The 25,535-nt window shown below is 43.1% G+C and overlaps 1 protein-coding gene across 2 annotated transcripts in view; it reads left to right on the plus strand.

Moving 5' to 3' along the window:
• Positions 1-25,535, plus strand: part of C5H1orf198 (chromosome 5 C1orf198 homolog) — a 108,172-nt gene that overhangs the window by 55,906 nt on the left and 26,731 nt on the right. For both annotated transcript variants that reach the window (XM_069235033.1, XM_069235034.1), the window contains exons 2-3: positions 8,388-8,438; positions 21,986-22,873. In XM_069235033.1, coding sequence (XP_069091134.1) covers positions 8,388-8,438; positions 21,986-22,873 — 939 coding nt within the window. The remainder of the gene's footprint in view (positions 1-8,387; positions 8,439-21,985; positions 22,874-25,535) is intronic.

Below are 25,535 nucleotides of genomic sequence, written 5' to 3' on the forward strand. Positions count from 1 at the left end.
TGGGCTCTCAAGGTCTCTGCCTTTTGTCAGTCCAACAGCTAAAGCCCTCTTCTTGGTACCTGTCACTAACTGCTTTGCTGAATGTGTTGGCCCTCGCGACTATGTATGGATGACCTTGGGGGGTCGTTTTTTTATTTAAATAGTCCTGAATCAAAAGCACCATGCAGGGAGACTATATTCCATCTTATGTCAGTCCAGCCGCAAACAAGGGACATTGGTATGTTGCCCGATATCACCTGGCCAGATTCTACCCTGAAGGTCAAACTTTTGGGTTGGAATGTGGCTGACCTTGCTGCTAAAATCCAGGCTCCTGACTTGACTTTGTTTCTTTTTAAGACATAGTGATTTTACAAGGGACTAGGCCCCCAACTTTTTTGTGATGGCTTTATTTGCCACTCTGCTGTGTCGTCAGAGATGGGTAGGGTGCAGGCAGGGCTGGCTGTATGGTTTAAAGTGTCCCTCAATTGTATAATTGTCACAATTCCTACACATAATTTGCTAATCCAAGCTTTTTTTTTTTTATAAGTGGTGGTCTAAGTTTTTTAATTTTGTGTACATTATGAATTTGTATATGAACATTTTTCTGCTAGGCTTAACCCAAATTGTATTGCTCCTTTTGATTTTATTTGTGATTTAGAATCAAGTTACCTCTCTGAAAAGAGTGGTGCACACCTTGTCCTGGTAGATTTCAGTGCCAGACTGGGCTCATGGATGTATGGGGGTTTTGAATTGGAGACCCTTTTCCCAGATCTGAATGCCACCAAAGTCTTGACTTAGCCTAATGATATCAGAGGACAGTAGCTTATCTCCTATTTGGCCAGGCCCGATTTGTGTGGGTCACTCCTCACTGCATAACAAGTTCCACTTTTGTTGGTGGTGCTAGATCCTCTGTTATTGACTATATTTTTGTCAGCAGGGAATTCCTTGACCGTGTGAGTGAGGGTGACATTGGTTCCTGCCCATTCAGTGATCACAACCCCCTTGTTGTTACTTGGTCTTGCCCAAAACTTGCTGTGTGTGATTTTGCTGTTGGGGGGACTTGTTTGCAGCCAAGTTGTAATGGGCTGAGACTAGCTTGGAAGTCGGCTGAAGTGTGCAGGCTCTTGTGGAACACCTGTGTGGGATTTTGGGTTGTTTACATCTATCCTATCTCTCAGCCAATAGCACCCATGTTTTTGATCTCCTAGGGTCCACAATTAAAGGGATACTGATGAAGCCAGTGCCTCCACCTAAGCATCAAGATCACTCTTTGTTTGATAACTGCACTGAAGTCAATAGGTGTTTACTATGGGCCTTGAAGACTATTCCACGGGCCCCGGTTGAGGTTGTGGCCTGTAGAAAGGCTTATAAGTTAGCAAGCAGGAGAAACTTAGGAAAAGACCTGGTGCCCTTTGGCATTGGCCTGTGGGTCAGCTAACTCAGGGTTATTTTTGCAGACGGTTAATTGTGTCCAGCAGTCCAACATTGATTCTAACGGTCTGTGTGATAATATTAGTGCAGACTCTTGGGTCACACACTTTAAGAAGGTTTATTATTCGGATGATTGATCCGAACTTGCGGCACCTTTACCCTCCTTTCCACTTGATATTGAGTGTACGGTCAAGGAAAATTGCGTAGCAATTCACAGTAGTCCCTTGCACAAAGCCCTGGGGCCCGATGGAGTCCCAATGGATTAATATAAAGTGGAGGGAGATGTCTGGGCCCCGACCCTAACGAATTATGCCAACACAGCTTGCCAGGTTGTGTTACCTAGGTCGTGGTGTTCCGCGGTTATAGTTCTTATCAATAAGAATCTAAAGAATCCTATCTATAAGAAAAGGGATAAGGCTTCTCCTTCTTGTCATAGGCCCATCTCTCTTCTTGGCTCCACTGCCAAGATCTTTGGCATTGTTTTGGATAGGAACTTGTTCTGGGCCACGGTAAACAATCATTGCTGATATTCAGTATGGCTTTAGACTTGGGGGCTGTTGACTCGGAAGCAGTGCCTAAATCTTTATGACAATAAGTAGTCATCCTGGACTGTCTGGCCTATGACTTGGGCCGTCATGCCCTGTGGCTAAGTTATATGATGGACACATGCCATAGGCTGGAGAGACAAGGTATATTCATGTTGTCTGGTGAGCTTACAGCAAAGGACAAAAAATGACTTGAACACCTTTAGGGAACTCCTGGTTAAGGAAAGGGAGGCTTGCAAGCTGCAGAAATCAGCAAATAAAGTATGTGTCAGCTCAATCTACTCTTGGCCGGGAATTATATCTGGTCATTGCACAGAGGGCCAGGGATAGGTGTCAACTTTTCTTGCCTCTGGACCAGTTTAACCCAAAGGAAACCTTGATCTGCTCTTGCGATGAGCGATCCCTGCAACCCATCGCCCACTTTACGTTTTTTGTGAGATTTAAATTTGCTATGCTAGGATGTCTTTTTTTTCCCTTTGTTCAGGAATACTCTTATCTCTCGGCACATCAAGACTCTTCTGTATTAACAGTCTCTCTCATATCTTATATTTTGTCTTGGCGTTGCCACATTTCCTAAATTTGCACTACTGCACAGGCGATCTTTGATATTTTCATTATGACCTAGGTCTTTCATTGTGTACACCTGGCCCCCTGCTTTGCTCTGTCATTTAAGACAATGAGTTTTTAATAATCTTTATGAACCATATAATTGTGACCACTCAATTTTGATATGTTATGAGGTGATATTGAGGCACATTAGCACCAGTATTGGTTAAATAAGTTTGTTCTAATTTTAATTCACTGCTTGTTTATTGTATATGTATGTTGAATTGCTTTTATGGTTTACCATTTTAAACCTAAATAAAGTTGAATGAACAAATGAACTGTTCACTGTATTTCTGAGGAAATAAGCACTTATTTAAACTAAGTTTGTGAATTCAGGCTGGTAAAAAGTTGAAGCTTATGGAAAGTCAAATTGAAAAAAAACAGTTTGACAAAATAGATGTGTGTTCAATTGCGAATTTAAAGTTTGAAATTAAACATAAAATAGCATAGAAATTGGGGTCATGTTTGGAAACGTAACCCCTTTTCTCCTTCCCCACCAAATAGAGAAATGTATAAAACAGGAAACCGTGGGAGTGGGAAAAGGGCTGATGGTAGAAGGCTAGATTAGTGCTAAGGCCTCCCTGGTGTTGAAAATGAGGATGTGACCACCAAAAGAACAGAACTGAGGAGGATTGGGTCTCTTCCTGACTAAAGGAAACGGGGAGTTATATGGCCAGCTGGTCAAGCATTCATGAAGACGCGTTTACAGTGTGAAAGGTATTCATCTAATTGGATTGATCAGTCTTGTAGATGTATTTATGTTGTGAAAGTCATGTAAAATGGCTCATGAAAACATATTTTTCTTCAAGTAAGATTATTTAGTCTAGATCACATAGAACCAAAACTTCTCATCACATGTTTTCAATGAGAGAAATGCCTCATGCTTACATTTTTGTTATTTACAAAGACAGGGTAACCAGTGACCTGTCTCATTAATTTGGTTTGAACTGTTGGAATTTATACCCAGGTTGTTTAAAAAGAAAGTTAGCTTGACAGGAAAAAGCGATACAGGTAATTAGTTTTGTTAAAAGGAGCTAATTAATAAAAAATAAAACGGCATTGGCAAAGCCATTAGGTCTGTTGTGGTAGCTGAGCTTTGACTAAGGCAACTCGCCATCTTAGAATGGTTTCAGTTTTCTTCACTATTGTTAACCCTCCAAGATGGCTACCTTGTTTAAAAGTGGAACATCTGCTTTGTTGGAAGGCTAAACCTTTCCATCCAGCCATCCATCCACCCCTCCCTCCCACTGGCAGTCGCCACTGGCTAGTTATAGTTAGGAACGTGTTTCCATAGGAAATTTATTTTTTTGTGTTTCTGTTTGACAAACCTCTACGAAACTTTCCAGAAAAGTGCGACTATTTGACTAGTAAGCACATGGAACGTTTTGGGGTGATCGGGGCCGGGGTAAAAAAGGGGAGTCCCAAAACGTGTTTTCCCTATTTATTAGGTCACAACCTAACAGACAGCACAGCTGTCTGTTATACAAAAGACATCTTGTGAAGTTTCAGAAAGTTGACGTGGGAATGCTTTCTGCCCATAGAATGCCTTTGGCTTTGTGGTTTGTAACTCATAATTTCTTGCTTCCGATTTGCTGTATTTTCTTTTTTTTCTTTAGGCTTCCCAGTTTGGGTTTGTACCTCCCCATGCGAAAGTTGTGTTTACAGTATTCTTCAACAAACTCATTTTCTGTAACAAACAGGCCTGTAAATCTTATTCCTTATCTCATCACATTTGCAGGGCAGTCAAAGACAGAGGTCAAATGTCTTCCAAGGAAACTTGTGTTTCTTGTTACTGAAACCTAGCCCCCTGCTCTTTTTGCTAATGTACCACCGTTTCAAAACATGACAGCTCTGGAAATGTCTGTAGTGTTGGAAAAACACATAATGTGCCTGATCCTCTATGCATGATAGTGTCATGAAGACATAAAAATCCTGTCACTGAGCACATCACTGGAAAGCTGTTAGAGAACGAGTAACTTGTTTTCGGTGGGAAATGCGATCCAATTCTATGATACAATTTAAAATTCTATGATATGAACCAAAAACTTCAAGTACCCATTGTTAAACCTGCCTTTTGGCACCCCAATGGTCTGACAGTCTCACCACTGCAGTTAGGACTCGCTCTAAGTAACAGACCCTTTCACTCGCTATGACCGTTCACAACTCTCCCCTAGTGCCCCTATCTCTGCTTGGCAACAGGACTACCCCCTCCATCTGTTACTTGCCCCAGTTATCACTCATTACCCAATGGCACCTCTCCCATTGCACTGCTTAGCTCGCACCGCCCACTGCTGCTCTTATATATCCGGCACATTCCCGTCCCATGGATGCCTTGGGTCCTGAAGGTGAAGCATGGACTGACAGCTCCAAGCGTTTTTTTTTTTTTTTTTTGCAGTTTTATATAGCGCAAACTCAACCAGAAGGTATTGGAGCCCTTTACATGAGCACCAGTTAGATTACACAAGGACACATTCATTTTTGGGAGGCACAGGGAGACTAAGTAATTTGCCCAGAATCACAGGATGTTGAGCCGACGCTGGGACTCAAACCTGGTTGCCCAGCTCCAAAGGTGGCAGCTCTGGCCATTATGCCACATCCAGGTTTACTCAGTTTAAGTTGGAAGGGCAGCGCTGTAGTTGCGGTATTGTTACCCTTAGCCTTGTCTGAATGAAGAAAAATAACTTTATGCAGTTTCAAAACTGTCGCACACATTTTACTTATGGAAAATATTGGTCTCATGTTTATTTGTTGTTCAGTTTTTTTTTCTCTAAGCTTCATCAGATGTAAAGGATTCCCACCTTTCCAACAGTTTGATTTACAGCTCATTAAATGTAAAAGGGCTCCAACCTTTCCAACATTTAATTTAACGCAGTCTGACCATTTGGACCGAACAAGGCTAGTCAGTCTTCACAGCCACCTTGAAGGCACTAGGGTCATGACTTGAATGGTGCAGCAAGTGCAGTGGCAAAGTGGCCAAGAGCTCGAGCAAACCCACCGAACACCGATTATTGTAATATTTTACTATTAACAAGTGCAGTTACCTTGCAGACAATAGGATTAAATGATTTGAAGAGTGCAGCAGGTGCAGCGGCACAAGGGCCAAAAGATGTAGGAAACCCGCTGAACACCAATTATTGTGATACTCTACTGCTAAACAAGCAGTTACAAGTAAAAAACAAAACAAAAAAAAAAAACAGCAAAGACGCTATAACGGTCAAACCTGGCTGTGTTATAATGCTTTTTATCTTTACTTTCAACCATTTGCAACATGCCTAAAAGCATTGGCAAGGCCAATAACTCTCGCATAGGCAAGACCTATTGGCTTTGCCAATGCTTGTTTTTCCATATGAACTTTAGACTCCAGTACAGCCCAAACCACTGAACGAATTTACTCAAAATTTAGCAGAAAGCTAGATCTTGGTCTAGAAAGACTGCTTTTTGTGATTTGGTGTAAATCTGTTCAGTAGTTAGCAAGCAATTAATTTAAAAAATGAAAGGTGGCTGCGTGCCCCACTAGCCCTCCCCGAGCCTCAAAGAGGCCTGGGGCAGTTAGGTGTTTGAATAAGGGAGGGGAGCTGCTTGGCACCCCTCCCTGAGCCATTAATGGCCCTGGGGATTCCATCCTCTGGGGCCAGCTCACATGTTGTGTCCTGGGGAGCCCACTTATGGACACAACGCTTTTCTTGCCCACACTGGCACTGGCATGAAAACCTACATTTGCTCCTGCTTGGCGGGAGCACTTTTGAATCTCCCATCACATTGGGAGCAAACACAAAGGCTACTCCCAGTCGGCAGGAGCTTTAAAAATACCCCCGCCAGCTGGGAGCACACTTGAGATCTGTTTCCCTCCCTGCACTGATGCAGGCAAGGAAATAGATCATAAGATTGCTCGCGCACAAGAAGCTGCTCCCTGTGGGCGAAAGCAATGCCGGCTCCACCTGAATGCAGTAAGCCGTCTGAGGCTCCACCCACCAGCCCCTAACAAGTGTATGGAGGGTGCCCTGGGTGGGACACTCACCTTAAAGTAATGTGGGCCCTGGTAACTGGGGGTCCCTGGGGCTGATAAAGGCTGGGGGGGGAGGGCTTGTTGCGTAGCTCTTTGTGAAGTAGTGACCATGTGGCATGGGGTCCCCAAGACCTAATTAGGCTCATGGAGAAGGGGGGGGGGCACATACCCCTCTCCCATTTCATTAAAAAAAACAAAAACAAAAAAAAACGGACCTGGGGTATGGTCTGTCTCCACGACCTAATAAATGCACTTGGGGGGAGAGGGAGGGGGGAGAGGAGGAGGAGGGGGGGGGGGGAGGTCACGTGGCCCCCTCCACTTTAAAAATTAAAAAAGGCCCTGGGAGAGAGATGGGTTTCCCCAGGGACCAGTATGGCTGGGGGGGGGGGAGGAGGTGTGGCCATATGACCTTCTCCCATTTAAAATGAATTACTTCCTGGAAATGGAGGTCCCCAGGACCTAATAAAGCTCGCACCCTCGCCATGCCCTGCCACATATTCCACATATTACATCACTCATGACATCTTCTATGACATCGATGATAAAGAGCACTGCAATTTGCATTCAAATTATTGATAAGAAAACTGTGCATGACAAGGGTGCGAGGTATAGTTACCTAACTATAACATTACTTTAATTTTAGTTTTTTTCAGTGACCATATATTTTTATATGTATAATGCCAAAGTCATTAAAAGTTGCATGTGTAACTGGCATTAGGGTGGCCTCTGGGAAGATGTGTAGAAAGGTTAAGTAAGTGAAGGAAAGGACAAGAGAGGTTAGAAAGAAAGAAGAAGAGGCTGGGATCAGCAAAGGTTGGAGGGGAATGAAGGAGAAATGGAAATACATATAGGGAGGATGGGAATTTCAGAACAGGGAAGAGTGAAGAAATTAAGGGATGAATAAAAAAGCAGATAAAATACAAAGAAATTAAGTGAAAGAACAAATATGAAGAACAATAGGAGGAGAGTAGTAGGTTTGTGTTCGCCATCCATCTTGTCCAGGATGATTTGTTTTGATATTTCTGACCTTTTGTACGTAGAAGTAGAGTGCTGCGCGAACTTGCAAAATATTGCAGATCTGCTTCTACCAATCTTGGCCTGGAAACGTAAGGAAGACAATCAGTAGTCTGCCGCAAATGCCCCAGTTCTTCACCATTTGTGTGGTTCATAATTGTCTTCAGACCACATTTTGTAGGTCATGAAGGCCCACTTGAAATGGATTAAATCCACTTATTTCTCATTTTGTTAAAGCCTAGAATCTTTCTACAAGAAAAAGAGAGCGAATACACATCCCGAAATGTAGTAGTTTTTCCCCATCTCGTTTCTAATCTTGGCTTTTAAATTGACAACCCTTTCCAATTAGGCGTAGTAGTGCTGTTTTTCTTCCATTGAAAATGACAACAGTGAATCAATTGTTCTGCAACAAGAGAGCGTGGTAACCAACATAAAGGAAAAATGTGGGTATCGACTAAGCTGCTGATTTGTGATCCATGTGTAGGCCTCTACCAATGATATTGAACGTCTTTGTAAAATGATCTGCCTGTTCTAGATAATTTGGATATTTCATGTCAAATGATTTTAAACAAAATCTCCTTTTGAGGATACCATTTTCTAAAGGATATGGTTTTTAGAATACGTTTCTCGTTCATGTAAAGTGCAAATCACAGGTTGCGGATGTGCAAACATATGCAAACTGGGAAATAATTTACATTTGTAAGACATGGTTTCATTTCTTTTTTCCCTAGCTAATTTACTGCATGTTAGTACTTTGTAACTATTCCATTTTTTTTTTTTTTTACAACAGTTCTCTTTTCTTGCAGGACATTACCTGGCAAGATGAACATTCTGCTCCATTCTCTTGGGAAACAAGGGTAAGTTACGTAGTCCCGATCGTTTTGATGCAGTTTTCTGAATGCTGTGACATCTCTCACTGACGTCTATGTGGGATTCTGTTTATAATTGAAAAATGGACAGTTTCCCTAGTATCTGTGCAGAAATATTCCTAATACTGAAGTGTGTCAGAGTGAAATTCTTTTCAGTGGTGTGACACCACTGCAGTGCGCTGTTAGCCTTTCAGTCCTTCAGCCTACACATTTCTATGCACATGTGTGGATCGAGTGTGCATAAAGCTGAATCCCTATTTAACATCCACAGTGCCGAGAAAGACCACGGTCAGTGGTTTTTCCCTTAATGTATAGTGAGGAATAGGGTAACCTTTGATATACGAAAAGCCATCTGTTGGTCTCTGCCACCTTCCCTCTTTGGATGAGAGCTTATAGGACGCATTTTACTTTAGCTATTGAGCAAAGAAGGCAAGGACCTGGCTTGAGCAGACGGAGGTGCTTGTTTTTACCTACCCTCACCTCCACTGCTTCTTCTACCTTCGACTGGCCTATGCTCTTCCGCTGAGCTCTGGAGAACCACTTAGATTTCCATACACACATTCTTGCACTCACACCTTTCCAGTCCATACTGGGGAAACACGGCTCCTTTGGCTGACATGTGGCACACACGCTGGCAATCACACACGCTGGCAATGGTTGGCATAATAAAAATCTTGCTTAGCTCGGGTGGCCAAAATTATTTATTTATTTTTAACTGAAAATGAAATTAATTCTTGCCGGTGCTGCAGTATTATTCATTTAGTGTTAAAAGCAGGTTTGTGTTGCCTGTGGTAACTAATTCATAACTTGCCAACTTCCATTTCATGTTTCATATTGACAGCCTTTTATGACTTTATCATCGCTACGGGAATTCCGGGAAAATGACCTCGCAGCAAGGGGACCCCTGTGTCCAGGGATGAACTTGAATGCTCTGTGTTCATATGAACATCATCAAGGGACTGGAACATTTCACTGCAGAGTGTTCTCAACTCTGTTGGTGACCCCAGTCAAACAAAATGGATAAGCCGAATATTAGGGAACGTCAAAGTAATTTGGTCGAACTGAATATTTTCTAAAGTAAGCTTGTCTTTGATTTGCCGAATTATTGACTCCTAACCTTGCCAAGTCTGGTTTTCCTATGTGGACACCAAGCCACCCTTTACGTTTCTGCTGCATCTCACTTTCATCCCTCCCTCGTATATCCCATGTTTCACTTTCTTCATATTCCAAAATAGCTCTATTGAGCAACGTTGACACTGAGGTGTCAGCAATGACTTCTACCGAGTGATGCCTGTGTCAGCTAAGCCTCAGTTAAGAGAGAAATTGCTGCATCCGTCTTCACTAAATGTAGGTGGTGACGATGTCCCTTCCAGGGATGCTTCCCAAATGAGAGCGGCATTGTGATAAAGGAAAAAAGTTATTGTTTCCAGTGTGCCTGTAGCAGTTACACAATGGCTGGAACAACTTGGGTGCCCTTTTGATCTTGTAAGCCACTTTCCTGTGTCTCTGTTTAATAAATATGCTAGTATGTGCATGGTTTCCATTAAGATTATTTGTATGGTTATTTTATATGGCTACCCTCAAGGCCTGGCCTGGATGCAGCCTTCCTAACTTAACGTTGTATAACTCTGAGGTATATAATTGTCCTGCTGTATGGATATCGCCATTGGTGCGAGCGCTGTGGCATGATAATAATATACATGTTTGTCGTTCGAGTGTTAGCATTTAATGGTTGAGCAAAAATATTCCTTACCATAGTCCTCAGCCGAGGTCCAAAAGGTCCATTTAGACTGGCTGGTGGGACCGGAATAGGCAAATGAAGCCCCTACACACTTTGCACCTGTGTGTGTGTGTGGTGTGTAAAGGGGTGATGTGTTCTTCACATTATCAAGAAAGAAAACCCTACAGAGAATAGTTGAGCGTGACATGCACAGAATGTGATGGAAGGGCAAAGATCTAAAAGGCTCATCATGTGTTTAAAAACCTTGCTAAGCATCATAAGGCCTGCGCTAATCTTGATCGGCAGCTCATGTGTGCACATACCAATGGACAAGAGTTTAGTATGTTTTTAGACCCTTTCATCTTTATAAGGTTGGACGGGCTATTTTTAAGTGTCTTCGTTCAGCCTTTAGCTCAACAATTTAGGTTTCTTGTTGTTGCCAAGTCAAACAACATTTTTAGGAGCTTTGTGAGCCAGCCTCGGTGAAATACTATACATTCCTGACAAGTGAATGTGGTTTAAAAATAGAAATGCAATTCCTTGTGGTTGCTGTGTGGAAGCTTGCTATGAGGAATTACCCGCAGTGATCTGTGGCTGCTTTTCATCAGTACTGTGCACATAATGATGCTTATCCCTTTGCCAGGACAGTTTGTCCTCTAAATAACATGAAGGTGAGTTTAAATAAAGCTTTTGGATACATTTCCTAAGAATGGTCATATTCTGCGGGACGCATATTTGCCTGACATACTCAGTGTGTTTTCTGCCAAAACTGTGTGGGATGGAAATTGGGTGTGACGTTTAGGCTCCTATGATTGAATCTGCATAAACTGTAACTCAATGAATATTGTATTGTAGCCCTTATATAGACCTTCATAACTCTATGTGGGTCACCAAAGCACACATTCTGACATGTAGCCCGCAACATCATAGGGGAGGGCATGCTGGCAGGGTGTTGTATTTGTTGTAATCCTATGTGGGAAGTGTTTAGGTGTCATTTGTGAGTGACATGAGAGGCGTTCTTGTTTTAGAATGCAATGCCAAGCAGAATGATGGAGAAAGAGGTGTGTGCCAGGTGCTTAAATTATATTTGGGAGTCCAACCCATAGGCAAATACACAGCGCTTTTCGAGGTAGTTGGGTTCTGTGTATGTGTACACCAAAAAAGGCATGCAAACATCGAAGTCCCTACAATCCATATGGCAACATGGGCAAGGCAGAGGTGTTACGAAATTAGTAAAATGATGCTAATTCGTAAAGAAAGGGAGTTGGGGACCTGATCAGTGACCAACCACCTTTTTTAACCCTCATAGTGCAGGGGACACACTGGACTCTTCCTTGGCACAGCCCGGCGGATTGTGCTGAGGATGATCCCAGCTCATCCAAGCACCTAGGGTAGGAAATCCCTGGTGCACACAGCAGTGAGATTTCCCCATTGAGCACCCACCTCAGGGTAAGAGTATCCCCTCAGCACCTCATTTTTAGGACTGTCATTAGCCAAAACCTTTTGATTTGACTAAAATAATATGTATAATATACTTAGTTTCAGTCCCCTCTCTTCACCCATTGGTCTGTTGTCATTTCAATTGCGTCAGCCCACTGCAGCGTGGGGCAATGGGTCAGCCTAGTTAGCGCAGTGCTTAACGTCACTTTGAACGACTGCAGATGTGCTCATTGTGAAAGAACAGAATGCAAACAAGATAATTCTGAAGTGTTGCTTGATGTCATAGCAAACAGATTTGAAATAATCACAGGGCATATTCCAGTATTATCACTTCCCGTCTCTAATGCTGCTGTAAATACCTTTGGAAATGGGCTGCTGCTGTTTCACAGTACACCATATTGTGTTCCTGGACTCCGGTTCACCAATGGTTCTTTAATAAAATTTTCCCTGAAAGAAAGCCAAACTTTATCTAGTTTAATTAGCAGCACACTTGTAACAGTTTTACGTAAACATAGGTGAGGTGTTATTTAGGTTGTGGTATCCAATATTTCATACCGCGAACCCTCTTTCCTTTCTTATTTCATTACTTTTTTTCTTCCACTTTACTTTCCTTCTTTTTACCTTCTTTCCTTCTTCCTTTCATTTTTTTCTTCTTTACCTTCTTCCTTTTCCTTTTCTTTCCTTTTTTCCTTTAATTATTTCTCCTTTTTGCCTTTTTTCATCTCATTATTTTTTATTTCTTTATTTTCTTTCATTCTTTTTCCATCTTTTTCTCTTTTTTGCCCTCTTTCCTTTTTCTTTCCTCTTGGTGGAAGCAGACTGCACCAATAGGCTTCAAAAGAGTTGAGTAAATGAGCACCCAGCAGCTCAAGACATTCCCCACATATGAAGGAGCCATCAGATATAAGCAAACAATACATTTGAATGTATCCGAATGCTCTGAGATATGGAAGAGATATGGAAGAGATATGGAAGACCAAGGACTTCTCAGTACTTGCAGCGAGTCAGATAAAGAGATTGGTGTTCCAGTGTTGCCAACAGCAGAGAAACCTCCTGACCACCTTCCCAACAGAGAGAACAGATAAATTAATGCATCTTTTAGGGTTAGCATACTGTAAGATGAAATGCCTCGGCGATGTGCAGGAATCTGCTGCCTAGGAGTCAGAAGAGCCAATGGCCAAGAGCACACAACCCGCTGTGATGAGATGATGGTGAGGAGCAGGGAGCTCTGTACTGCACAAGTTGAGCTCCGCTGCAATATCAGAGAAGCAGGGGAGTGAGCCTTTGGCCTCAAATACACTCCACCACACTCATGCATGCTCAACACAGAATACAGCCTGTGACGCAAGTAGAGGTGCTGGGACAGCCCACCTCACTGCCAGTATTCTGTCCATGGTAAAAGACCATAGTTCCACTGGAGAACACGAAGATGGTGTCTTGTGTTTGTCCATTATTTCAGGGATGCCTAGGGATACATCCGACCTTCACATGGTTCTTATCCTCTTGGGTGCTGTGGACCAGTGCTCAGGTGCTAAGGACATCTTCTGCACATCTTGGCACCCAAGGCTGGAAATCTCTCTGGTGCAAGCACCAAGAGGGTATTTCCTTTTTAGGTGGAGCGCGCAAGCGATTTGACCTGTTGTAAGTATTGTGGGATTTTTACCACGCCCATCACTTTCACTCGTTAATGGGCTTGCCTTTCAAAAATCCTTTATCATTCTTGGTGATTTACATTTGTTCCTCCTTGGGGCAGTTTTGTTACCGCCTTGCAGACTGCCCCTTTTACAGGGATAATTGCATGATTGCCGATACGTTTGACTGCGAGCAAACTTCTTTGTCTTTTTGTTTCTCTCCTTTGTGCTCATGCTCACGGCAGCCATGTCACTTTAAATCTGCTTGCTTATGTCAACTGTTTTTCTTTTAATTTAATGTGGCAAGAAAAGTCCAGTTAGGAATTTACACTGCTAATAGCTCTAACTCAAGCAAATGCGAGACCCATTGCATTGCAAATGCTTCATCTATTTTGAGTCTCAGCTGTTGAGGAAGAGCTTTCCCAGCAACCAAGGCTGTATTTTCTTTTTTCTTCTGTGCAATGACGAATGGCGTTCATGTGACACTAATGTCATTAAACAGAAGGTGAAAGTAAGATGAAATTACTTTCACTTACATCAGTGCTCTGGGGCATATCTCAGCCCCCAAGCGCCAATTTGGACAGGGTAGATGTCATTGAAAGGGGAGAATCTCCCGCTAGACACCAGTGAATTTTTTATTTTTTATTTTTACAAGGTGTGGGGATGGGCCCGCCCACACTTCAGGCCTAGCCTCCAACTTCAATATGACCAAAACAGTCTGTCCATCCTGCCAGGTGGCAGAAAAGAGGTCTTAAACTCCAGTCTGCCCTGTTAGGTGGGGGCAGAAAGCTCACAAGACACCAGATAGGTTTCTTTTTATGTGCTCTGTAGCAAAGGGGTTGTAGAGTGTTCACCGACAGTCTGCCCCAGGGGTGTTAGAAAAACTGTTGCATCCATCCTGGACTTGGGACAATGCACAATGCATGGGTGAACTGCCCCACCCCTTTTTTAGTTTTAGGAATATTTTCCCCTGGTGTCGGCGACCTTTCTGACCGGTCAGAGGAGGATTTTGGGTAAACACCCCCAATCCACCCCTGGGGGTTAGGGTAGGAACACTTATGCACCTATTCAAGGGTGTGAGCAAGGGTGAGCCACCCCCACCTGCTTTATGTCTATTTTTGGGAATATTTGTCCCCTGCTCCCACCCCAGAATAGGTGCATCAGTCTACCATCTCACCCCTCCCAACCTCACCAGGCCCCAGGTGGCTTGAGGACAGATCCAACCCTTAGCATGGGCGAGCTGGGCCCACGGCGTCAATATTCTCGGGGCACATTGAGCTGTATCCATTAAGGTTAGGCTGAGAGCAGTGCCCTTGTCGTATTGCTCCAGCCTTGGTCTTGTCCCTGCCAGTTAGTTTATCTCTGATTTGCCAGTTTACAGTGGTTTTAGTCGTTCATTACCATGTTGCGGGAAATGTTTTTAACACCCCTTCCTGGCCCTCCCTTGCCCTCTCACCTTCTGCTGACACACATCAACAAAACTATCATTTGCGTGAGGTAGCTAAGCTATCAGTGCTATAGGTGAGGAGGTCTGGGGATGTTTGTGTTCAGGGGCCAGTCGCTGTTCATCTAGGTAGTAGTGCCAGTTAACACAAAGGAGCCCCCTTCTGCTTCATTTAATGCACTACCATCCGTAAGGGCACCAAATTTACCCCCGCCCATCCCCAGGGTGCTATCTTAGCAAATTGCGGCTCTGATTATAGATGTTTACCCAAAATCTTCCTTCAGGGGACAGAAAAATGCGTCACGTCTTGGTCCCACCCCAGGATAAGTGTATTAGTCTTTCTGAAAATAAAATTTCAAATTTTCCTTGCATTTCTTTGACGTAAACTTCCAGAAACCTCTGAGATCCACAAAATGCGTACCACCTTGCCCTCTTCTACTTTTCCTGATTAAAAAATATCCCACTTGTGTGGCTGGGCCTAGCGCCTTTAATACAGAATACTCCAAAACGCGTTGTGGCAGTATCGGCAATAGGGATATAGCTCCAGTGTGGACCCGGGCTTGGTGGCCACATAGGGAAACCTACCAAACTTAGACATTGCTGAAGACTAGACATCCGGGGAATTCAACGATGTGCCTCCCATGGATCCCACAACATTTTCTTGAACACAGTGCCATGCAATTGTCAAACTTTGACTAAAATCAAACATTTTCCTTGCATTTCTGTGATGTAACCTTGTGAAAACCTCAGGGACCCACGAAATTCCTACCACCCACCTTTCCTCTACTTGTCCTGATAAAAATGCTACACCACTTGTGCAGCTGAGCCTAGGGCCTCCGTCAGGCACAAATCAAACCAGGGTCCATGGGAGTTGCTCTTTGAGGCTCCTATTGACGTTGGTTTGATGTGTGCCTTTTACAGGCACTATGCCCAGCCACACAAGTGGGATCGTATTTCTATGTGGACAAGTGGAGGAATGCCGGGTGGTGGGAAATTTGTGGATTCTTGCTGATTCCGGAAGTTTAGGTCACAGAAATGCAAGGACCGTGTGCAGTTCTAGGCTAAGTTTGAGGTTTGAAGGGTATGGTAGGTGAGAAAACCTTTAGGGATATATGCAAGGTACACAACCCTTAACGGTCCTGGATGTTTAGTTTTCAGAAATGTCTGGGTTTGGTAGGTTTCTCTGGGTGACTGTGGTCCTCAGCTAAAAAAGCACTGCTACCCCCATTACCAAATCAGATCAATTTTGTGAAAGGAAATGTTGATGTTTGCCCATCGTAATTTTTGGCTCTTCCTGTTGCAGGCACTAGGCCTACCCACATGTGAGGTACCATTTGTATAAGAACTTGTGGGAATGGTAGGTGGTAGCAAATGTGTTGCTAGCTGCAGATTCCAGAACTTTCCTTCACAGAAATGTAGGAACAATGTAATTTTTGTTGCCAAACTTTGAGGTTTTCACAGGCTTCTGGGTAGGAGAACCTGGTTTGAGCCACAAAAGTTGCCCCGCTCTGCTTTCCCCTATGCGACTAGTTTGAGAAATGTACGGGTTTGCTAGGTTTCCCTAGGTGCCAGCTCACCTGGGGCCCAAAATCCACAGCTGTGCACATGGCAAAAAAAGGGTCAGTTTTTGTTGAACAAATTTGATTTGTCAGTGTTTATCTTTGGTGCCTTTCCTGTCGCAGGTGCACTAGACCTACCCACACAAGTGATGAACCATTTTTATCAGGAGACTTGGGGAAATGCTGGGTGGTAGGAAACTTGTGGCTTCCCACAGGTTCCAGAAGTTTTCCTCACAGAACTGTGAGAGAAATGTGTGTTTTTAGTCAAAGTTTGAAGATTGCAGGGCATTCTGGCAAAACAGCTGGTGGGGTCACGTAAATCACCCCACCCTGAGTTCACCTGGGTGTCTAGTTTTCAAACATATACAGGTTTGCTAGGTTTCTCTATCAAACAATAAAAAAATGGAGCTGGGGTCCAAAATCTACAGCTACCCAGATTGAAAAACGTTTTCAGTGGAAAAAAAATGGGATGTGCCCATGTTGTGTTTTGGGCCCTTTACTGTTTTAAGCCTAGGCCTACCCACACAAATGAGGTACCATTTTGTATCAGGGTTTATGTGGGAATACAGAATAATAATTCATTTGTTGTTATCAATTGTATTTCCCTGCATTTGAGCCTTCAAAATGTAAACCAGTGTGTAAGCAAGAAGACATTTTGAAAAATGCTGTCTGAATCACATGGTAGTTTGGGTAACCACAAATTCAGAGGTGTACAATTAACCACTGCTCCTCAACTCCATATCAGGTGTCTATTTCATACATACATAGGTTTTCTTGATACCCATTTTTCATGTTTACATTTTACTATTCAAATAGCTCTATACCCAGTGCACAATAGAAAAACCATGGTAAGGTGCAGTTCGGTTGTTGGCTTTGGGTGCGTTGATTCCTTGGTAAGCGTACAAACCGTATATATCACCACAACCAGAAGGGTCTAGCGGACATTATGGTATACGGCCTTTATGAATGCCCCTCTTGACAAGATGTTACAAATCAAAACGGTGTCACAGAAGTCAATTTTTTCCTACTCTTTTTCAATATTTTTTAATTTAACAGTTATTTTCTTTGGGAAAGCCTTGAGGTATTTATTGCTGAGATCAGAATTTTGTTTACTTTTCAGAAAGCTATAGCTTTCCGGGTTTACCCATGTTTTTTGCCCCGGTTACCACCACACACTGTAAGTAGGTTACAAGCACAAAAATTAGGAAAAATTGGCTACTTATTTGAAAAATGCCAAATCTGTGGTAAAAAATATGTTTTTGGATTCAGCTTCTGAAAGCTGGGAAGATGATGACTTTAGCAGAGCAAACCTTTCATTGGTGCCACTTTTAGGAAACCAAGCCAGACACTTTTTACGGAGAACTGTTTTCCTGTTTTTCCCAAAAAGTGAAAATGTAGCTATATTTTGCTTATTTTCTCAGTCCCCTCTTGGGGAATCCACAAACGCTGGTTACCTTTAGAATCCTTAGGATGTTGGGAAAAAATTGACACACATTTGCCATGGGTAACTAATGTGGGGGGGAAAAAGCTACAGAGGCCTACGCACGAACTACCCCAAATAGCCTAAAAAGGGCTTACCATTTTAGGTGGGAAAGGCCTAGCCGTGAAAGGGTTAATAATAACTCATCAGTTCTTTCTTTCATTCTTTTCTTCCTTCTTCCTTGTTTTCTTTTTTGTTTCTCTCCTTTCACTTTCTTCTTTTTTTCTCTCTCTTTCCCTCGCTTGGGTATTGAGTCACAAGAGAACACAAGAAGGTGCACGTGCTGTGCTTTTATATTCAGGCCGCTGAAATAATTACTTGTAAAGTGGAAGTTTGGTTATGAATTTTTAAAGTGACTGCTCAGAATTTGCCTCCAAGCCAGATAGTCACCACGTCCATAGCAGTACGGGTGAGGGGGATTCTTGGTAGTCTTTTAGGGCGAAGAGTCTGGAAAGTCTCAATTGGAGGGTGGGGGCGGATATCTCAAGTTATTCCTGACAGTTACCTTTGACATGCCGATCCCTGCATCGACTCTTAGATTGCTACAGTTGCACACCTGGGAGTGCTTCCCCGCTTTATGATGGATCACGCTCTTGCAGTGGTTCTTCTGAAGCCTCCTGTACCTAACGAGTGCACAGATCCTACCTCTTTACTTGCTATTCATAGGCAGGTGCTGAGCTGCACTGAGTGATTGCTTTTAAAGTTGCTTTTAGGCCTAGCAGGTGCGGAAGGCAAGGATCTCACTCCCCACTCCGTGTTCATCCAAGCCACGTTTCCAGGTTTCCCATCTTTTTCTCCAGCTGACTCGCCAATGCTTGTTTTTCTTGCCTCTAAAAACTAGCCGCTCAGCTAAATACATGTATCTGGTGATGCAAAGGACAACCATTTGAAATACAATCTGTGTTATGCACCTAACATTGTTTTTGCAGGTGTTCATACCTTGAAATATTCTGTATTTGAATAGTCCTCTTGCAGTGAGTTGTCAGGCAAAATACTTTCCACATCGCCTAGCTTAGTTATAAATAGCCATTAGATTAGATTTTGAAAAGGATTTATATATCTGTGAGGTCACTGTTTTCCTAGTTAGAAAGTCGCAGTCCTCTAGACCAGCAGTTCATAGAAGTTTGACTAGTGTCGAACCTCCCCTCCCCCATCATAATTGAAATCTGGGTACCCCCACTGAATCATTAATGGAAGCAGGGGACCCCCAGACTAAGCAATCTCGATGATTTGAATCCCAAAGTAGTGCACAAAAATACAAAAACAAGTATACACAAAACAAATGCTCGGATAATAAAATATTTTGTTTAATGCGCTATCAATTATAGAAAAAGTTCTCAAATTTAAAATTTTGCCTCTTTATATATACTTCATTATTGTTAATTTATTGATTTTAATATTATTTAATTTTGTAAAAGAGTCATGGAGCCCCTGTGTAGGCCATGCGGACCCCGAAGGGTCCTAGGACCACAGGTTAAGAACCACTTGCCAAAGACCTTTAGTTTTGCAATATTGTACACTTCTAATAGAATATCTTTCAGTGCTGTGAAAGACCATGATAACTGCCATCTGGCTGATGGTTTGGTTTTGAATTAGACATTTGGTGGTTGTTGACGTCAGTGAAAATGATAAAACACTGAAGGCTAGTTAATCGTGGACTGACTGTTCAACCATAAACATCTTGCGTGTGTTTGGCTCCGAGAGAGTTTCTAGTTATCTGCTTTGCATTTAAATTCAATAAACCCCATGGCCTCCCTCTATTACTGTTCTGCTTTGAAAAATAAATTATTAGAAAATGATGGTGCGTGATATAAAATAAGTAATTCCTGTTCAAGTGTGCAGTTACTTTCTGAACAGTTCTGGTGAGTAATAAGTTTAGCACATTTGCATATGTAAAACAAGCATTGGCAAAGCCAATAGATCTCTCCTGTGCAAGAGCTATTAGCTTTGGCATTGTCTTTTAGCCATGTTGTACACCAGAGTGGCTGCTGTTCAGCATGGCTAAAAGTTAGTGTCATAGAGGAGAGTCATGTGGAGTGTCGTAGAGTGGAATGGCGAGGAGTGGCAGAGAGTGTTGTACATTGGTGTTACATACACTAGAGTGGCATAGAGTGGATTGGTGTACAGTGTTGCACAATATATAGTGGCATAAAGTGCAGTGGCATTGAATTCAGCTGTATACGGTACAGTGTCGTAGAGTGGAGTGGCGCAGGGTGATGTAGAGTTGAGTGATGCAGATGGAAGTGGCTCAGAGTAGAGTCGAATGGCATAGAGTGCAGTGACCTAGAGTGGTGTAGAGTAGCATAGAGTGGTACGGAGTAGAGTATAATACCGTAGAGTGCTGTGTTGTACAGTGAAGTAGTGCAGAGTAGAGTGGCAGAGAGTGTAGTGTTGCAGAGCAGTGTGTCAGAGTGCAGCGGAATAGAGTGACGTAGAGAGCAGTGCCATAGAGTACAGTGATTAAAAGAGGTATGGTATAGAGTGCCATGGGATAGAGTGGAGCGGCGCATAGCAGAGTACAGTGGAGTAGTGCAGAGTGGATTAGAGCGACGTAGAATGCCGTAGCACAGAATAGATTTATTTCAGAATAGAGTGAAGTGATAATAGTGGAGTGGTGCAACGTAGAATTCAGTTGCGTATAGTGTAATAGCATAGAGTAAAGTGGTGTAGAGTAGTGACATACAGTGGATTGGTGTGTAGTTCTGGGGCATAGAGTTGAGTGTGATAGAGTAAAGTGAATTGGTGTAGAATGTATTGTATATAGTGTAGTGATGCAGAGTGGCGTAGAGTACAGTGGCATCGAGTTGAGCAGAGTAGATTGGTGTGGCCTAGCATTAGGGGTGTAGAGTGCAGTGGCAAAGAGTGGAGTGGTGTAGAGTGTATTAGCATAGAGTAGAGTGGCACAGGGTAGCGGGCATAGCTTGAAGTGGCACAGAGTGCAGTGGTGTGGAGTGGTGCAGAGTGAGGCTATGTGGAGTAGTGTAAAGTGGAGTGGTGTGGCGTTGAGTACAGTATGCATGGTATGGTAGCGCATTGCCATTATAGACAACATGTTTTCAGTTGAAATGACCATTACATTTGCACAGACCTACAGTTTTACTAGTAAAACTATACAGTACATAAAACGAAAATGTGTGGATATTTGCATTACCTAGTGTAATGATTTGTTTTGATCATATTAAAGTATTTGTTTCCCACACTCTACAGAAATAACATAAAATGTGCTTCATTTGTTTTCCTAATTCTGATATGTGCTAAAATACTTACACAGTTCATTTAAATGTTGTCGTGTGCTAGAAAAATCTCCTTTCTACCCCTACTATCTAGCAAGATTGTCATGTAAATCCTTTCACTTGGAAGCCAAAGAAAGTAAACCAGTGCCCTCAGAAGACAGTACTGGACATTCTAACTCTGCACTGCAAATGTGACAAGATAAGAAAAAGATTTAAAGGTCTGCTTACAGAAAGGTTGTTTGTGGAAGAATACAGTAATCATGGCTTAGGTAATGGGAGGGATGAACTGAACCTGGAGAGCCTAAAGCAAATAAATCCAGCAAATACAAAGCCAGAAAATATGAGTTAAAAACCACAAAGCCAATGGTAATTAGCTGGTGGAACGCATTACTAGGTCAACTTTCTGAAAGTCCCAAAGATGTCTTCAGCAAACGGTAGGCTGCAACCTAAAAATGACTTAGCATGCTACTTCTTATGGGTAAGGTAATCTGATTGAGTGCACCTTTTTACCACTGGCACTCGCCAAGACCTTTTGATTGGGCTTTCAGCCAGCCCTTTTCCTCCATTGACCTGTTAATTGTGCCATTCACATTTTTCTTCCACCCGCTACAACATAACTCATACAGCATGGGGCAGTGGGGCAGCTGATTTAATCCATTGGCTAACTTCAGTGCAAGTAGCGACATTCTGTGCTTTCATAAGTACATCCAAACACAGCAATTCTGTTGAGTGCCTGGGATTACTATGACATTGCGTGCTTTTTTAAACAAAAAATATTTTTTGCCTTTATGTAGTTTTTAAAAAAAAAAAAATAATTTTTTAGATTGATGAGAGCCTTGCAGCTTCTTTGACATAAATTATTGTAAAACATTACCAATCACGGACTGCCATTGCCAAAAAAGTTGCCAGCCAATGTCAAACCTGTTGGTTTTGGCAATGCTTGTTTTCTGTTGTATGCATAATTAACTTATAAGCAGTGTAAAGTTTGAGCAACTTGTCTAAATTGTTCTTTTTTCAAACCATTGCAGAGTCAAATGGAGTTCAGTGTTGCGTCGTCATTGCCCACCCTGGAGGAGAGTGGGGCTCCTCTTTTGCCTACTGAAGCAAAGCAGCCGGCCAAAGCAGTTCAGGGAGGCCCAACTCCCAAAGGGGCACATGGTGCACAACCAGCAAAACAATCTCAAGGCAACAAGACATCCAACGTGGATGGAACAGCACCCACCAAAAAAGAGGAGGAGTCTGCCTTCTGGAAGATCAGTGTAGAACGGTCCAAGATCGAAGGCCATGAGACTGAATTCCAGTCTTTAACGCCAAGTCAGATTAAGTCCCTGGAGAAGGGGGAGAAACCTCTTCCAGCTTACTACAGACAGGAATCGGGCTCAAAAGATAAAGAAACTACAAAAATTGAAAAGCCAGCAGTAAGCAAACAGGATAAATCCATTGCTCAGTCTTTTCCCTCAACTGCCTCTCCCAGCAAGGCCTCTACAGCCTATCCAAGTATAGTTTCTACAATTACTTGTTCAGCCTCGCCAAGCAAGGCCTCTGTGGCCTATCCAAGTGTGGTTTCTACAGCTTATCCAGCCACAACACCTGCAGACTATCCAGGTGTGACATCTGCCTACCAAAGCAAGGCTTCAGCGGCGTACCGAAGCAAAGCCCCCGAAGCCTATTCAAGCAACTATGGTACAGCCCTTCCAGCTGTGACATCAGCACCTTATCCAAGTGTGCCCTCCATACCCTCTCCTAGTGTAACATCTGTCACCTTCAAGAGTGAGAAGCCAAGACCTAGCGAATCATCAGTCCGTGAATTGGATGACGTGTTTCTTCCAGACATACTCAAGCAAAACCCTGAAGTGTCACAGACTCTATCTAATAAGGATGATTCTTTTCTTCCAGACCAGCAACGATTCTCAGAGGTATGTGAAAACTGATACTGTCCTGTGAATTTTATGCATACAAATAGAACAACTAAAAAGGGATAATTTACGAGACAAGATATCAAAACAGCCGTAACTACTAAAGGTGCTCTATCAGAGTAATGGAGCCAAGCCTCAGGCCAGGGCTTTTAACAAAGGAAAATGTTTTAACAATTGGTATAGCCTGACGTCAAAGGACCATAGTTCTATTAGAACATTCCAATCACTAAGGATGGAATTTTCTAAACTATACAGGGAGAAGCAAAAAGACCAGCACTGTAGTGTTAAAGCAGAAGTCCAATACAGCCCTGTAGACTTCATTGTCTTCAATGGAGATTTCAGCATCCAGTGTTTTATTTATCCTTGATAACGTGATTGATAAGGAATCTTTTGGAAATATTGATGTTGGGAAGGAAAATAATGTTTTGTTTTGACCTTGATACCTTCCCTGTTGATTTTGTCAATAAGTTACTGTTGAAGCCAAATTCTTAATCTATCCCTTAAATTAATACCCTGTAAATTCAACTTTCTGTAACCTGCGTTTTCAGGTACTAACTTTAACATACTAATATGGATTGAGGAAAAGGGCTAATAATGCAACTAGGTGCAATGGTGTGGCAGTCATTGTGGCACTGAGGTAGAAATATTGATTGTGTTCTTATCAATGTTGTCCCACCCATCTGAAAACAAAATTGTTCTGACACTCCCAGACATATGTGCACTAAACACAAACCTGTGAGTATGACCATCCCACATGTGTAATTCTTATGTTGTCTTGATTATACCCTAACAATTTCTTGATGACTTCTGATACAGTATATTTACTGAACAGTATTGATGTTGTTATATATTCCTGTAGATACCTGGACGTTAACTGCTGATCAGGATTATCTGAAATAGGAATTGTGCCCATTTCCAAATCACCTGATTGAAAGGTTTATGTCATTCTCTTTATCCAAACCCATTGTCCTCCGTGCCTGTGCCCATTAAATTCTAACATCAGTTGGCAGTGCCATGACCTCATTGCCATTTCAGTGCTTATGTTGCTTCAAAGCACACTGATTTCCTGTCCTTTGGTGTGTTTGTAGGTCTTGCATGTTCCTTGAATCAGCATTGTGTAACCAGTACCTGAAATGTTAAAAAGCACATCAGTGAAGCCATTGACCACATTCCAGTACCCCTCACCTTCCCCAACCTCGGTATAAAACAAGTACATATTTCCTTTTTATTTATATTGTTAAATACAATAAATAACATTAGAGGAAAAATACTAAAATTCATGTTAAAAACGCAATCTTTTGATTAAAAACTTCTGTTAAAACAACTTGAAGAAGAAGAAAAGTGATGGCCTTGCAAGTTCTCCATTGTACTTTCCCTTTATTAACTGATAATCATTTGAGGGCATGGCCAAGATTGCGACCAGAGCAGACGCTAACTAGTGAGCTCCGCTCTTGTCCCGATAATAATTTTGCAATCTCCCCCACCCGGACTTCCTGGTGCCTGCAAACAGGATCGGAGCGACCCCGCAATACCAAGAAAGGGGCTGCTGGGACTAGATCTGCTCGCCGCGAATGCCAGCGACCAAAAAGCCTTGTGGATCTGAGCACCGGCTGTGGGGAAGATGCAAGGCCTGTCGGTGGCTGCACCAGTGTGGACTCGCACGGACGACCCGAGGCTTGGTTGCGGGGGCCTTAGGAACCTGCGAGCGCTAGTATGAGGTGGCGCAGCACGACAGCGGGCCGCACCGGCGCTGAAAGATCTGACGATTGAAGCGGGCTTGACTAACGTCGGATGAAGCGCATTCCGCGAAGAACGCTTACACGGCATGGTTGCTGGCCTGAGATCAACACAAATTAAATCGAGGTGAGGACACCCCGGGAGTGCAAGCCCCTCTCTCAGTTGGGGGCTTTAGGAGCTCTGGCACAAGGCTTCCAGAGGGTGCTAGGAAGAGCACCATATAGGGAACACAATTCGCATGGACACCTAAGAACAAAGCGAGCACCGTGGGGCTTAGCAGGCCTCCACAACCGGTGCGCAAGTGTTCACCTCGGAAGCACGCTATATGGTCCAATTGCCACATGGACAATGCATAGGTGTGATTTCCAGTGCCTAACACCAAGGTTGGATTCTGTGGTGCTGCATCGCCCATAGTTGTGTGCGCGCTACATGTGGTGTGTTACGCAGACGGCGGGCTGAGCTGAGAAGATCACAGACTGCTTTGGAAAAAGTGCGGTGGAGGGCAGAATCCTCTACAGCCATGGTCAAACCAAAGCTGATGCGTCAGCCACAGACCACTGGGGGTGGGGGGGGAATGCTACTCTCCACCACCACTACAGGTGATCATGCTGTGACCTGCCAACAAACGAACGAGACCTTATGGGCCCACTCCACTCAATTTGACAAGCTACTACAGGCCGCCTGGACACCAAGGCAACCTGGAGGGTAAAATAGACTCTGTGGCGCTGGAGGTAAACCTACTTAGGGCGGATCACCGTAAATTAGCAGACAGGGTGTCCGACAATGAAACTACACTCAACGGTTCGACCTGAAATCTCAGATCTACAGACCCAGCTGCAGAGTTTGGAGACACAGGTATCATCACTGAAACGCAGAGCAGATGCTGCTGAGGGTCGGTCGCAGAGAAACAATGTCAGATTTCTGG

Source organism: Pleurodeles waltl, chromosome 5 (genome assembly GCF_031143425.1).
Source record: "Pleurodeles waltl isolate 20211129_DDA chromosome 5, aPleWal1.hap1.20221129, whole genome shotgun sequence".
Lineage (NCBI taxonomy): Eukaryota > Metazoa > Chordata > Amphibia > Caudata > Salamandridae > Pleurodeles > Pleurodeles waltl.